Source organism: Ahaetulla prasina, chromosome 2, assembly GCF_028640845.1.
Source record: "Ahaetulla prasina isolate Xishuangbanna chromosome 2, ASM2864084v1, whole genome shotgun sequence".
In the NCBI taxonomy this organism is placed as follows: domain Eukaryota; kingdom Metazoa; phylum Chordata; class Lepidosauria; order Squamata; family Colubridae; genus Ahaetulla; species Ahaetulla prasina.
Window position 1 is genome coordinate 53,775,087 of NC_080540.1, and position 15,973 is coordinate 53,791,059.

General features: G+C 35.7%; 1 protein-coding gene across 4 annotated transcripts in view; it reads right to left on the reverse strand.

Moving 5' to 3' along the window:
- The window catches only part of RAD18 (RAD18 E3 ubiquitin protein ligase), a 135,335-nt gene that overhangs the window by 77,310 nt on the left and 42,052 nt on the right, over positions 1-15,973 (reverse strand). For all 4 annotated transcript variants that reach the window (XM_058168309.1, XM_058168312.1, XM_058168310.1 and 1 more), the window contains exons 7-8: positions 8,500-8,684; positions 1,443-1,519 (exon numbers count right to left, since the gene is read on the reverse strand). In XM_058168309.1, coding sequence (XP_058024292.1) covers positions 1,443-1,519; positions 8,500-8,684 — 262 coding nt within the window. The remainder of the gene's footprint in view (positions 1-1,442; positions 1,520-8,499; positions 8,685-15,973) is intronic.

Below are 15,973 nucleotides of genomic sequence, written 5' to 3' on the forward strand. Positions count from 1 at the left end.
GGAGAGAGATTAGGCTAGAATTCTAAAATACAAGTAAAAAATACACAGCTTACCATATTTTTTGAAGTATAAGACACACCTTTTTCCCACCTAAAAGGGGGTAAAAATTTGGGTATGTCTTATACGCCCAATGTAGCCCCTCCCACCCACTGGCCCCCATCCTTTGGCCTCTGCCTCCCAGCAATTTACCTCCTTGCAGCAAGAAGCAAGAAGAAACAGCCCATATCAGCTTCAGCACAGCCTAATTAGCACAAGTTGATTGTCCCCGACTCTCAGCTGTTTCAGGCTGCAGGGACTGCCACTGCCTATTGCTGCATGGGCCTCTGCTGCTTGCTGCAAGGAGGTAAATTGCTGGGAGCAGATTTTTTTTTCTTGTGCTAATCAATCTTTGCTGAAAATGAAAATGAAAGTAAAGCAGACTGTTTGCTGCAGAGGCAAAATTGCTGGGAGGCAGAGGCAGATTTCTTTTTCTTGTTTTCCTCACCAAAAAAGATAGGTGCATCTTATAGTCCAGTGCATCTTATACTCCAAAAACTATGGTAAGTGAATATTCCTTCATTTATTTATTCATTTTGAAGCTAAGTTTCTAAACTTGCTTTCCATGCAATATGGATTTTTGTTCAAACTGCACTTGGTATCTCCATCAGCACATCAATGGAATCAGCAGCAATTTGATAGTTGGTGAAAATTTTCCTTTTTAGGAAAGTCAACCATATATAAGCCTTTTTGTTGTTTTATTTCCTGCTGTTTTATGTTTCTGTTTAAATAAATGGCTTTACTGTTTTCCACAATCTAAAACTCTGTGGTTAAATAGGCAGGACATAAATGCCTTAAATGAAAAACAAATAAACCTTCAAAGCTTTAATTTGGTGGTAGCAATTAAATAGATGGAAGCAGTTTATCTAGTATGCTGTTCAATATTGGATGGTTTCTGACAGTATTTCCCCTCAATATAAACTTTAAGGATGGGCATACAATGCACATTTACTTGGCCTTTGCGGTGACATTTCAAAAGTCAACTTTTGGTGAAGAGATTATTCAACAGGCATATGAACAGAAAATAACACAGACACAGATATATCAAGCAAAAGGGTCTCATGTATAACAAATATCTATCTACTGACTGCTGCACAGGTACTACAATGTGGCATGGTTCTTGTGCAGAAGGCACAAGTCGACTTGCGCAGAATAAAAGAGACTCTAAATGCAATCTTTACTCAAGCTTGAGTTCAGCAGGACATCAAAACTATGACTATCACCTGCTAAAAAGCTTGGTCAGATTTGGCATCAAAATTATCCACCCATATCTACTCATATGTATCTAGTAAATTAGCATCATTATGCAAAAAAAAGAAGAAGAATTCACTGCGGTTTTCTAATAGGTGGAATAATGTATTTAAATTTATCTTCACTAGGACTAAAATTAAAGATTATTAACTTACATCTTCTTTGGGTTTAGTGGCATCAAGTTGTGCTTGAGTCTTTTCAATATTTTCCAATTCTTTTACTATTTCCGCAACTGTTAGAATAAATAAACACCATTAATAGCAATCTAGCACTCTGGTAACTGTGACTATATCCCAGAATAAAATATTTTGAAGAGCACTCAATATTTGCAGTTATTATGCAAAAACTGGAATTGGCACATGAAAAAGGCATTATAAATGAGGGGTTTTTACCATATGTAAATGGAATTAAAAAACGAACAGATTTAGAGAAAAAGGTATAGTGAAACTAATAACTAACTAAGGGAGGAAAGACTGGTTCAGTGGAAACTGGTGAAAGAGGTAATTATTAGAAAAGGTTTGTTCCAGAAATCTTTGATGGGGCAATGGTTCTGAGCTTTAAACTTTTCTCCCTGTAACCAATACAGTATTTTCTTACAAGATCCAAGAACAAAAGAGTGATATTCCAGAAGACAGATGGACAGATCTCCAAAACTATTTATCTTCCAACACTATCAGCAGCCGAAGTTCAAGGGCTACGAGACTTGAGCACTGAAGTGTGATGAGAGAGCTATGAACATTACCAGCACACGTTTTGTGGAATACCAACTTTTCTCCAAACAACACTTTTAATTTCTTAGCCATTGTTGATCAATACAACTCTATCTGGACATACTATTATAGGTATTTTTCAGACCGTACAGCTTGAAGATAGTGCTTGGAAGCTTGACATACACATACAGGCTTTTGATCCTTCTAAAAACTGTCAGGGCTTAATAGCAATAGCACTTAGATTTTTATACTGCTTCATAGTGCTTTATAGCCCCCTCTAAGCAGTTTAGAGAGTCAGCATATTGCCTCCAACAATCTGGGTCCTCATTTTACAGACCCTGGAAAGATAGAAAGCTGAGTCTACCTTGAGCTGGTGAGGACCGAACTGCTGGCAGTTAGCAGAATTAGCCTGCAATACTACATTCTAATCACTGCACCATCATGGCCCTTATAAGTGATTAGGATTAATGGACCTTATAAGCAATTAAGTGATTAATATTCTGAGGAGCAGCAGGGTGCCTGCTATTTTAATGACTTGACAAAAAATATGAAATTCCACAATATTTACTCCCATATTCTTTTAAAGTATTGAAGAATGTATTTCCTCTCAGGCTATGTAGCCACAATGCTGATTATTTAGATTTGGTTTCAGATCCAAATGCAACAATCCCATCAATGTTACCAGAACACAATAGTGTGAACAACTGGTATTCAAAACTACTGGCCATCCTTTTTGTAACTTATCTATTAGTTCTTGAGCTATTAGAGCTTTTAGAATCAGCATGGTAATTTAATAATCATTACTATAATAATGTATTAAATTTATATGCTGCCTGACTGATTTAGGTTGCAATGACACAGGAGCAATACATTATGAAATTTAGTATTATCATGGATTGCTAAGGGCAATACAGAAATTATTAGCTCTCATCAATATGTAGATAACTTTCAGCCAAAAAAGGAAGAATAATGCTTCAATTATTCATAGTTTGACCATACCTAGGCTGAACTCCCTCCTTACACAGGATGGATTTTGAGGAACCTCAAACCTCAGAACTTTATTTCGTTGGGGGTGTTCCTTGGAACCCTGACACTGGACTTCCTTTTCAACATAATTTGGAATCTTAATTACATGTTGCCAATTAATAACAAGTCATATCATACTATACTAATTATACTGGTTGTCAAAGTGACTCTGAATCCCGCCTTCATTTGTACCAACTTGCTGACACTGAGATCAGAATTAAAAGTTTTACATGTGCAATTGTGCATCCAATGCTATGAACAATTAGGAGCCTGTTTTTCACGGGCCACTTAGCTGTGAAACAGTGGATATCTATTATATTTCATCAACATAAGCATTCAACTTCAATCCTAAAGACTCAACAGTTTACCAGAGCTAGTTAATGATTTAGGACTACATTTTATCTATTTTATTTACTTGTTTGTTTATTAAATTTGTACAGACGATCATCTGTCAAGTGCAAGGAATCATAATAACACCGTGGGTTAATCAATGTTGCTTTCTTTAATTCTTGCATGCCTATTTACATGAATCTCGCCAGACCAACTGCATTTTCCTGGGAATGGTTAGATAGGATTTCAGGGGTTCTGAAGGAGGTAAAAACAGTGTCACTTCCAGCTGTGGAAGGACTCTAATCTTGGTCCCCTCTTCACACTTCCCCCCCATTCTAGCTGGCAATTCCACCACACATTTCCCCAAAAGCAACTCTGAGCGGTACACAAACAATCAGTTAAAAACTACTTATAATGTAAAAAATATAGATAGCTACATTAAGAAATAGTATTAAAAAACATATTATGTAGGCTAATGCAGTCTCATTTTAATATTATCAATATTTATATTGTATATTTATCATTATATTTTTCTATTTTATAGTTTGACTTTTATTGTAGACCACTTTGGAAAATCTGCTCTACACGTCAGCTTAAAAATATTTTAAAATATATTAATAAGTCTACAAGCTTCTCATAACCTTTAGTTGCTGCCTTTAATATTTTCTACAGAACAGTTTCTTAAATGATTTGCATCATGGATATATTTCAGAATAACAGCCTAGCTTCCTCAAGGACAGTTATGACACTGTATATTAACTATGGAAAGCTAAGATGCAATCCTAAAAGTTCACTGAAAACAAGACAAAGATTATTTAGTTGCCAACAACTTTCATTTGTTGAATTTATGTATAATGGCAGAGGAGTAGGATCAGCAACAGCAGGATCCAAGAATTTATAAACACCCTTCAAAAGATCATTTGAGCACAGTGAAAATTAACGCAGGAAAATATAAATAGGATGATAGTTTAATTCAACAAGTTCAATTTTATACTGAATCCATTAAGATTCTTGGAATTGTAAGAAGAAGCAATATGTGAAGTTGGTATTGTTTCTTTTCTTTTTTTTATTATTCTTTCCTATCTTTTTTATTTTTATTGTGAGGGGATCTATAGTTTTAAATTTTTTTAAGGTGGGAGGTTATGTATATTTTGTATACTTTAGCTTGTGATTGTTGGTTATAATACCCGGTATTTGCTCTGGGAAGTCGGGGGGGGGGGAAAGGGGGGGGGAAATGAATCAACAAGTGATACATGGACTGATTATTAATGTACAGTAATTTTTGAAGATATGAAATTAAAAAATTTAAAATGATATTGGGGATGCTCGACTGCCATTTTGGGAAGAAAAGGAGAGGAGTAGAAGGAGGAAGAAAGTAGATAGGAATGTGTAGAGAAGGAGGAGGGGAATAAGAGGGTTAGATAGGGTGGAAGAAGGGAGGAGTGGAGAAGGAGGAGAGGAAGTAGTAAAGTGAAGGGGATGAAGGATAAGGGAAAGTAGTAGAGGGTAGAGAGGGAAGTTGTGTAGTAAGGAAGTGGCAGTCGGGCAGGCCTGAATTAGTAATAAATAAAAATTAATGATTAATGATGGATAATAGTTTGTACATAAATATGATGTTGAAAAATGGAAATAAAAAATTATTTATAAAAAAAAAGATTCTTGGAATTGGCATCCACAGAATGCCTTATTTCAAGGGGTTTGGTTACACTGAATTCTATATGCTACTTTTTATTTAGCTGTTTGTGTTTTACCTGAAATACATCTCGTTCCACATTCAACAAAACACTGACAAAAATAAAAAAGCAAGCTTTTACTCTGTAAGTTTAAAAGGGTGTGTGATATGAGAGTATCTGTCAACCCTAAAGTTAGCCTGACTGAGGCCATTTTGAGACTTCAGTGCTGACACACTGGAGAAGAGGAATAGGGAGGGGACAATAGAGATAGTTGGGATGCTGTAGTCAAAACAAAATACTTTTTCTTGGGAACCAAGGACATTCCTGTAGGTGCTCAGGAGGGGACTGGAGTCACCTAGCAACTGGACAGTATCCTGATTGAACCATGTGACTGATTGTTTTGAGAAAGTGACAAACTTTTACTTTTAATTAGGTGAAAACCACGGGAAAAATCAGAATCGGTTTTCACCAGCCTGTGCCAATATGACATATTCAATAAACCTATTATTTGAAGAAATGACCTGCCTCAGAGTTTTGTTTGCTATGGGCATGATTCTTGAAATACTGACAGTATCATGAAAATCACTTGTATTTCAAAATCTACACACTACTACAGTCGCATTAATATTGCCTGCTCTAGGTTTGTATATACTACTAGACAACCTGTGCCCCATTGAGTCATTGTTTCACAGACCTTACCTTAAGCATATTAAGCAGCATATTGTCCCCTCTATATAGAAATGAGGGAGCTATGGTACTCCACAACCATCCAAACACAGCATAAACCTTTTCCTACCATTCACACATGTAAAGTATGATAGAGGACTAAAGACACCATCTGATTAAGACCTAGTACTACTTAATTCACTTTGGGAATCCATGTTACTTAATATATAGTCACTAAAGAAGTAAGTATGACAGAAGAAACATACTAGGAATTGCTAAAGTCCACCACACAGTGGAGTTCAGCCTAGCCTTTATGAATTATATGACACATGCACACTTGTGAATCCACTGTAATATGTGAGAAAGTACATGTGAACCAACTTTTTCATAAATCATTTCATAAATCATTGTTTAAAGTTGGACCTGTTAAGTCCTCGCGGCTACGTCCTGTCTGCCTCAGCGAAGCCGATTAGCCGCGTGCTGATTGGTGGAGGCGCAAGCAACAAGGAAGAGCGGGAACCAGGAAGAGCCGTCATTGGTTCCCCATTTTGACAGCTACTTTTATGTAGCTGTCAACTGCCTGCGTTTCTCCTCAGAAGCGTTCTAACGAGTTGTTGAAAGGTTAGCGTTGTCTCTGTTCTGTTAATGGCCAATAAAGTTGGAGTTTAAGGCAGCCTCGCCTCTGTCCTTATTGGGCCGGTCTCGGATCTAACAGGACCCTTTCCCAAACAATATCTATTAATGTAGCAGGGAAAAGCAGCAAAAAATGTGAACAAAGGCAGATAAGTAATACTTACAAAGTTATATATAGATCTAAAAAAGATCTCTCTTGAAATAGCTGATATATCCAAACAGTTATTGATTCAACACAGAGGAAAAACTTTTTTTATACTAAACAGTGTAAAACAGTAATAGTTATTAACATAGACAATGTTAAAAGAGAATTAGATAAATTCAGAGATTAAGCCTAACAATGCCTACTAGTCATATTAGCCAAACTATTCTCAATTCTGGTTGCTAGGAAACTAAAGCAGGAAGGTATAATTTCATTCATAGCCTGCTTTATTTCTCTTTTATGGACTAGTTAGGCCTTTGGTTTCATCCAGCACAGCTCTTCTTGAGTTTATATCATGTTTTTCTACCTCTTGCTAAAATTTTAACAAATCAAATCACTTAAAACAGACTCTTCTGTTGTTGGCTCTGACTAACCGAAACAGCTTAATGACAGTTATAAGTGGTAAACTGTAAAATGTCTCCTTTTGCTGCAGACAAATACCTGTGTCATTTGGTGATATTTTTCCCATTGTAGCACTAAGTCACACTGAACCTTAGCGAAAAAGGATATCTTTGCTTTTAGACATAATAGAGTAAGTATTTGTCAGAACTGAGTCAGCAATTCCCCTGCTAAATTTTCTTTAGAGTACCATCACACTTTTAAAGTGTACCTAATAATTATGTCTGCATCTTATACCAATGGAACAACCATGGAACCACCTACTCCTATTTTTCGGATTACCCATTTCCTGTTTTACTTTTGAAATGCTGTGAAAACAGAGCTCTTCAGATAGATATTCAGAGATGCTTGAAGATTTTGCCTCCCCAAAGGTGACATTTCTATGCCTTCGTGCTATTATGATTAGGCTGTTGATTTTCTATGTTGTAATTTTATGCCATCATAAGCCATCCACTATCTTTTGAAATTGGCAGGTAGGAACTATACACTCCCAATGAGAGAAACACAACAAATCCAAAATAAGATGCCTGAATTTCCACACGTGGGAAAGAGACATCTGCAGCAATTAAAATCAGAGATGAGTTTCAGAATACACAGGAACATCACATGGAAGTAATTTTAAGTGCTAGCCACTATAGAGTATGCTAGTCTTGAAGAAAGTGTGAGAATAATTAAGCCAACATCTGCTTAGCTATGGGAAGGAAGATGGGAGAAATGCATCCACTGAAACTCAAGATAATCATGTCTTGATTCTCTTTAGCATAAAAAAAGTGTAGAAGGAAGCTTTTAAGATTTTCTTCCTATACCCTGTAACAACTGCAATTCAGTAGCAATAGAAATAGCCCTTAGTGTTCCACAGTGCTTTACAGCCCTCTCTAGACAGTTTACAATGTCAGCATTATTTACATATTGCTCCCAACAACCTGGATCCTCATTTTGTCAACTTCAGAAATTTGGATGGCTAAATCAATCCTAAACCTTGCAGGTTCGAACTCCAAGCTGTGGCTAGAAATTAACCTGCAATATTGCATTCTAACCATTGCGCCACCAGGGCTCCAGTATCTGTTTCTTCACATGCCATACCTCAAAGGGCTGAATAAACAAAGGGGTTTTTTTGTGAGAAGGCCCCATAACTTTCATATCTCTATACGATTTGCCTAAATACTGTTGATATATAGTGTTTTTCAACCCTGGCAACATTAGGACATATGGACTTCAACTCCGATGCTGCCTGAGGAATTTTGGAAGTTGAAGTGCTTACATCTTAAAGCTCTCAAGGTTGAAAAACATTAATATGTAGGCATAAAAGAACTCGAATTAATATGCGCACAAACTGATAACAATTCAAATCTGTTGCCATGGTCATGTAAGCTCAATGTTTTCAATCATGGCAGACACTTCATGTAAAGCACGTCTCATATGAAGTATTTCAAACAGTAATAATAGATTGGCAAGTCAAAGTTATATTAGCTCAAAATGTTAAGTAAAATAAATGTTAGGAAGAAGCATATCTTAAGAAACAGCATTTCTTAACTTTTAAAGGAAATCACTATGTACATTTTCATTTTCCTACCTGATTTAGGATTTAGAGAATCACACTCTGAATTATACATGTGCACAAATTCTTGGTGTCTTTTAATAAGCTGTTGTTTTGTTCCCTGGGTAGACAATCCATGTTCTTTCAGTCTTTTCCTCAAGTCACGGTCAGAAAGCAAACTGTAAACCAGTTTCGGCAATAATTTTCTTTTTTGTCCAGAACTAGGAGGAAAAAAAACATAGAGGGAAACATGTAAAAATATTTCCTATAGGACAAAATGAACGGATGTACATATTTGTATTCAATCTATGAGGTACACATTAATATGTTACAGGGTACAAATAGGTTGCAGGGTATATGTTGCAAGTTCTAGTCCAGATATGGTGTTTAATGTTATTTCACTTTGACCGTATTTATTTTATTTTTAACCCTCTGCAACCCCTTGCCATGTCCTATTTCTATCTCCAACATCAATAATATACTCTCTGATTAAATTATTACTTATATCCCATTTTCCTTTCAGACAGCTTTATTTTCTTATGCTTATAACAACACTGTGATTTAAGGTAAGCCAAAGGGATAGGTCCAGAACTCAAGTAAATATTTTAAAAGCTAATAATCAAATATTTAATGAGGAATGGCACCCCTCTCTGTTATTATTAGAGACCGTAAGAAAGTAGCTGATCAAACTCATTCAGGCTAACATCTCTTATTTCTCCCCAAAAAATGTTCCTGCTTATTTATTTTAAAAACTATATTCAAAAACGTTAACAAAATATCAACAATCAGCAAGCCACAAAATGTCATATATGGTAAGCACTATTTATTTAGGATTGTGCACACAGACTCTGCTAATCAAAACTGACTTCCAGTCGCATTCTCTCCTTCACCCACTTTCAAATGCAACTTCCACAGTTTGGAGAATAATATGTGACTTTTGCTGCATTCAACCAACAGTTGAACTAGCAGACAAGAGTTTTGAACAAGTAATGCAGTTATTGAAATGCAAAATTATGCCATCGATTTCTACTTGTGGACCAGATTTCCTGCCAAACAAATTTCAATCATGTACTGCTTTATTTATAGGACCAATCTAACATACCTTTCAAATTGTATTAGGAAAATCTAGTAAATAATCAATTAAAAGAAATTCCTTCAGTCTTCTTCTAATATGTATTTTAAAATTATTATATCTATAAGTAAACAGGTAATTACTGAAATTAAATAATTATTATTCATATAACATTAACTATATTGAAACATGAGTTATATATATATTTGCTTAATGACAAAGTCTTCACTATATTATTTATAAATGTTAAAAAAAGTACCTCTAAAAAATAAATATTTGATTTGTGACTTTCCCCCTTGCACACCAAAGTATTTGCAGTCCCTCTATCAGTAAACTTAGAAACCATAGTCTAGGTGTTTGAATTTAATCTGCTGCATAATGTAAATGGTACCATTTTTGCTTTAGTTTATTTAAACTGCTGCCATGTATATGTATATATACTCTTTGTTTCGCTATTGCTACATATTCTCCAAGTTTAAGCTCCCTATCAGATATCTTGATACTATGTTTTTTCCCAATGTATGTTTTTGTATGTCCCAATGTATGTCCCAATGTTTTTCCCAACCTTCAATCTTTAATTCCCAAACAGCTACAAGATGTTTGTTAATATTATTTTAATTATAAACACCTTGGTATTTGGCAGATATAGAAAAGACATCTAAAAGAGTTACGTGATTCCAGAGGGGAATATAAATTCTTCAGTAATATCCTGATAAACAGTAATATTCTGATAATCTCAAAAATGCTATCACATATGTTATATTGTAAATAAAATAGGAGATGCTACCCAGTAAATGCTATAGAACAGTTACATGTACCCTGTTACCCTGAAAATAAGACCCAACCGGAAAATAAGTCCTGCCATGATTTTTCAGGATGCTCTTAATATAGACCGTACCCACAAAATAAGCCCCATTTAAGATTGTCAGCCAGATGGATTCATTTAGTACCATATTTCCCCCAAAATAAGACCTAACCAGAAAATAAGCCCCAATGCATCTTTTGGAGCAAAAAATTAATATAAGACCCAGTCTTATTTTCAGGGAAACACAGTACTACAGTATATGCTGGAACTGAATCAACTAAGAAAACAATTCAACAGAAGACCAGTATTGCCCTCACTTTCCATAAATACATGCTTATAAATTAGAATACACCTCTGGTTTATATATAGTTTAATATTATTTATGTGCTTTATTATGTTTTCCGTTCAACTAGGATGCATATGTTAGTAATCAATCAAAACTGAAGCTTTCTCAAAGAGCAATTCAGAAACTGTGATGTGGACAGTGTAATGGACGATGAAAATAATCTTGAGAGACAGGAAGAAAAGCCTGGACAGCAGTCTGACAAGAAAGAATTGAGTTGAAAGAGACAGTGTCTTGGAAAGGAGCCTCCTTCATTTTTTCAACTGAAGGATGTACTTTCCAACTTGCAAGATTGATCTTGCCCTTCGAGACAGAAAACCAAAACCCATGAGTACTAATACTACTTTTATTGTAAGGTTACAGTAACAAAATCTTGCAAGTTGAAAAGCACTTCCTCCCTCGTCTTTACTTTCCAAAGAACTATGGGTTGTACATGCTGAGATGCTTTCTCTTCCTCCATCCTCCTTTGGATTCAGTTTATGTTTGTCAGACTGTTGCCTAGGCTGTAGCTCTTCCTTCTGTTTCTCAAGGTTATTGTCACAGCTCACTACAGACAACACCTGTGCTATGATCAAATTCAAATATTGCATCAAATAAACCTGTGCTTCTCAGTATACTGCTACACTTTAAAACTATGTTTTCTTCGGCTTTGCCTTAGAACCAACTCCCCATTGAGTGAAGAAATCCAGATTAAATCATCCATTTACATTGCTAAGCAGCTTCTACTTCAATACAGATTCTAGAATCAGAATCTGCCTTTCTGTAACTTAAACACATTATTCTGTATCCTGCGTCGTGTGATGACATTATCATTGACCTTCCTTTAGTGATCTCCTTTTAAGTACTCAAATAATGCTATAATTCCCCTTCTGAGTTTGTTGAAAATTATGCACATCCAATGAGAGCCAGTTTGGTGTAGTGATTAAGGCATCAGAATACAAAATGGAAGACCATGGGTTCTAGTGCCGCCTTAGGAACAAAACCAGCGGGATTTCCTTGGGCCAATCACTTTCTCTTAGCCCTAGGAAGGAGACAATGGCAAACCACTTCTGAAAAACTTTGCCAAGAAAACCACAAGGACTTGTCCAGGCAGTTTCTGAGAATTAGACAGGATTTGGAAGGGGGGAAAAACGCATGCTACAACTAACTCAATATGTTGCTATTGAAATAAATTAGCATATGGTGCCAATGTTACATTATAACTCACCATGGCTAAATCTTTTGTGAAAACAATCTCCTTAGGTACTGTTTCAAAAAGTGTGATGCCTAAATAAAAATAATCTATTTGATACCAAACAACCATATTTCCAGAGGGAAAGCACATTCTACATATATAAATCATTACCACCACAGATAATCATGAAAATCAACAAATGCTCAAAAACCTATCAAACTAAAGACGCCAGCAATTATTCAGAGTGATAGGGAGAAATCTGTATGGAAATAAAACTACTGACAAACATTTGTCATTATCTTTCTATGACAAATGGCAAGCTAACAGTAAGTCAGTGATATTACACATTTCAGATTACTTAAAAGGCTTTGTTTTAATTTATTGTTTTACCAAGATAATAAAATACAGAACAGTAAAACAAACAAAATGAAACAAAGCAAAAACATACATTCACCCTAACAACAAGAAAAAAGAAAAAAATAGTGTACAAAAAAGGAGGAACAAGAGGTCAATTAGATTTAACATTCACCCTGGCTAAGTGCCGAAAGAAAAGAAAAAGCAATAAGTTCTCTTCCCCTTTATACATACCGTACACACATACATACACATATATGAAAAAAGAAGAAAAAGCAGTCAACAGATTGCGCTAAACATTACACTAATCTTCAAATCCTTCTGTTAACCACCTGTTATTATATTTAGCATGTAGAAAGTCCACAAATTATTTCTAGGCTCTTATAAAGTTGTCTAGTCCTTTATTTCTAATCAAAGCAGTTAATTTTGCCATCTCTGCTAATTCAGTCAATTTCAAAATCCATTTTTCAACAGCCACCATTTCTTTTTCTTTCCAATGTTTGGCAAGTACAATCCTCATAGCCATCACCATGTGAAGGAATAGGACCCCAAATTGTTTTTCAATTGTCTTGCCCATCATCACTTGTCCAGCTAAAAGAAAAGCTTCAGGTTTCATTAATACTTATATCGTTTTTTAAACAAAATCAAAGGTGTTACCTAAAAGAAAAAAAAGGAGAAGGAATTACAGCACTCTTAAGTAAGCAAAACTAATTTATGTCACGTATTTCAAGCCAGACTTTAAGAAAGAAGCTTAAAGGACTACCAAGCTGTGGAAAGAAGAGTAGAATTTATTTCTGCTTGTTCGTAGAAAGGAGTTTTAATCAACTGGATGGCACTGGCAATTGATTTTTTTATTAAAAGTTTTTACAAAGAGCACAAAAACTAACGCAAACTATTAAAGAGTTAAAAAAAGTAAAATGCAAAAAGTAAAGTACAAAAAGAAGCTTCCAATTTCTTTGCAGTAAATGTAAGTATAATTGCAAAGTTATCTTAACTATGATTATAAAAAAGCTCACTCTTTTCTATTATAAAGTTTTTTTCTAATCACCCAAACCACAAATCTTAAATGCATTTTGTTCTATGCAAACAATCTATAAAGCATTTCCAGTCAACCATAAATGTAGATATTGGGTTTTTTTCCCTCTAAGATAGCACTGGCAATTAAGGAAAGTAAATGATGTTTCACCAATGCTCCTTTTATCCAGTGGCCTAATGTTAATAAGGTCTGGGAGATCCTTCAAAACAGTACTAAATATCATATTAAAGACTCTGAAGCATAGATCACAGCCTTCCCACTTGTGCTTGTACTGAATAGAATAGAATAGAATAGAATAGAATAGAATAGAATAGAATAGAATAGAATAGAATAGAATAGAATAGAATTTTTATTGGCCAAGTGTGATTGGACACACAAGGAATTTGTCTTGGTGCATATGCTTTCAGTGTACATAAAAGAAAAGATACGTTCATCAAGGTACAACATTTACAATGAATCAATAGCCTTTCCACTTATAGAAGAGTTCTACTGAATATAACTCTGAACTCCCTGGTATTATACTCCAAATAATCCAAAAAATGGTATGGTAAGCAAAGAGGAAAATAGAATATGCCAGAGTGTGCTGCCCTGATCATTCACAAACACATGTAACTATGGTTTAATGAGTTTATTAATACTTCACAGCCAATTCCCTTCACACACAAAAAAAAACACCACACACACACAGAACTGTCCCAATTAAGTTCAGCCACAAGCTGACCAATGTTATTCAACGAGCAATGGCCAAAGATTCCGCAAGGCACTTGAAAGTTTCTCAAACAAAATAAATCCACCAGGCTAACTTAAATCCACAACACAAGAGAGCTCATGAGGCAAGAAAAGCCCAGAGTTTCTAAGGTACACTTCAAGTCAAAACACAGTGTCAATCCAAAGCGAAGCAGGAATCACAACGACCAGAAAAAAACACCACACACACACAGAACTGTCCCAATTAAGTTCAGCCACAAGCTGACCAATGTTATTCAACGAGCAATGGCCAAAGATTCCGCAAGGCACTTGAAAGTTTCTCAAACAAAATAAATCCACCAGGCTAACTTAAATCCACAACACAAGAGAGCTCATGAGGCAAGAAAAGCCCAGAGTTTCTAAGGTACACTTCAAGTCAAAACACAGTGTCAATCCAAAGCGAAGCAGGAATCACAACGACCAGAAAAAAACACAGCTAGGAAACAAACACATTGTTCCCAGCAACACCTCCATCTGTCTGCTGTGAGTGATAGCCAGCTTCTGGTGCAGCCCATCAAGACAGGTGAGGCTTTCTTCTCTCTAGTAGTCTGGCTGACTTTCTCTGTTCCTGCCTTTTTTCTGCCCTACATGTTCTTGGATTAGGTGCAGAAGGCAGTTCCTCCTTCTCTTCACTGACTAGCTGCAGCTGCATGTTTTTCCCATCTGGAGCCTCAGCCAAATCCCTCACAGATGGCTGCTCGGAGTCATCTGCCAGGAATCGGCTCATCCTCCCCTGAGCTGACCTCTAAAGAGGCACCTTTGCACTCATCACACAGAGATAATCATGTCTCCAATTCTGACTACTGTCACACAAGGACTGATAGGGCAGACATGCTCCAGATCCCCTCTATTAATATCATCTAATGGGACCCCCCCAAAGCTTGCCCTTTTTGTTGTAAATCTGCCCTATGAAATGGAATACCTCTTAAGATATGGATGACCTTGACCTTGCCAGCCTTTTATATGGCACCTGGTTCTTGGTTCTTCCCCTGAGTACTGGGGCAGGCTGTTAGGCAAACACATTTTGATATTTATTGATGAAGATTCTCAATCATCCAGATAAAATTGTCTGATGGCAACTGGGCTTATTTTTCTTGTTAGTTTGAGACATCTCACTGCTCATCCAAAGAGCTTCATCAGTCAAAGTAAGTTAGCTAGAGAAACTTCATTGACATATTGCAAGGTAGGAAATCAGAGGTTGGTGCAAGCACTGTTGATACGTTCCAATGACTCTCTGGCTAACTAACTTGTTCTGACCAATGAAGCTGCTTGGATAAACAGTGAAACATCTGAAACTAACAAGAAAAATAAGTTCAGTTGCCATGACAATCTGGCATTCAGACATTTTGATATTGTGGTTACATGTTTTTGGAGTACCATACGTTGCTTTGATTTTTTTTTTTATTATTTTGAATTATTGTTAGGTTGTGTGTCAAATGGAGACCAAAATTACTTAACATTGAACTACAAAAATTAAATTAAGTGTACTACCTGTGTATTCAGTCTAGTTTATATTTTGCTCTTCAATTGGAAATGAATTCTGCATTAGGGTAAAATAGCAAAGTTATTGATAAAAGATTATCTTCTAATATCTATCTCTAAATTTAGCAGTCAGCAATAAATTCCATGGGGGGGGGGGAACTTGACTAAATCATTAGGCTTATACATTCTTCCTTTGTCAATTTCCTTCCGTGTAGATACATTTTTAGCTTATCATCTCACCTAATCAACTAACTCTGTCTCTTGTTAACTGTATCTTAAATCACATAATTTAAACTGAATGTTTATTAACCTCGTGTAATATTAATTATTGTTTCAGATCTGAACTTCTCAGAAAGTTGAAGATAAGTAAAAGCAAAGGCTTCCAAGCTTCCTAATTACTTGGCAGTAAGACAAGTAAATGTGCTAACATAACACCACTGCACTTTGTTAATACTCGCAAACATTGCATTCAATTATGCCCTAGCATGATATGTAAA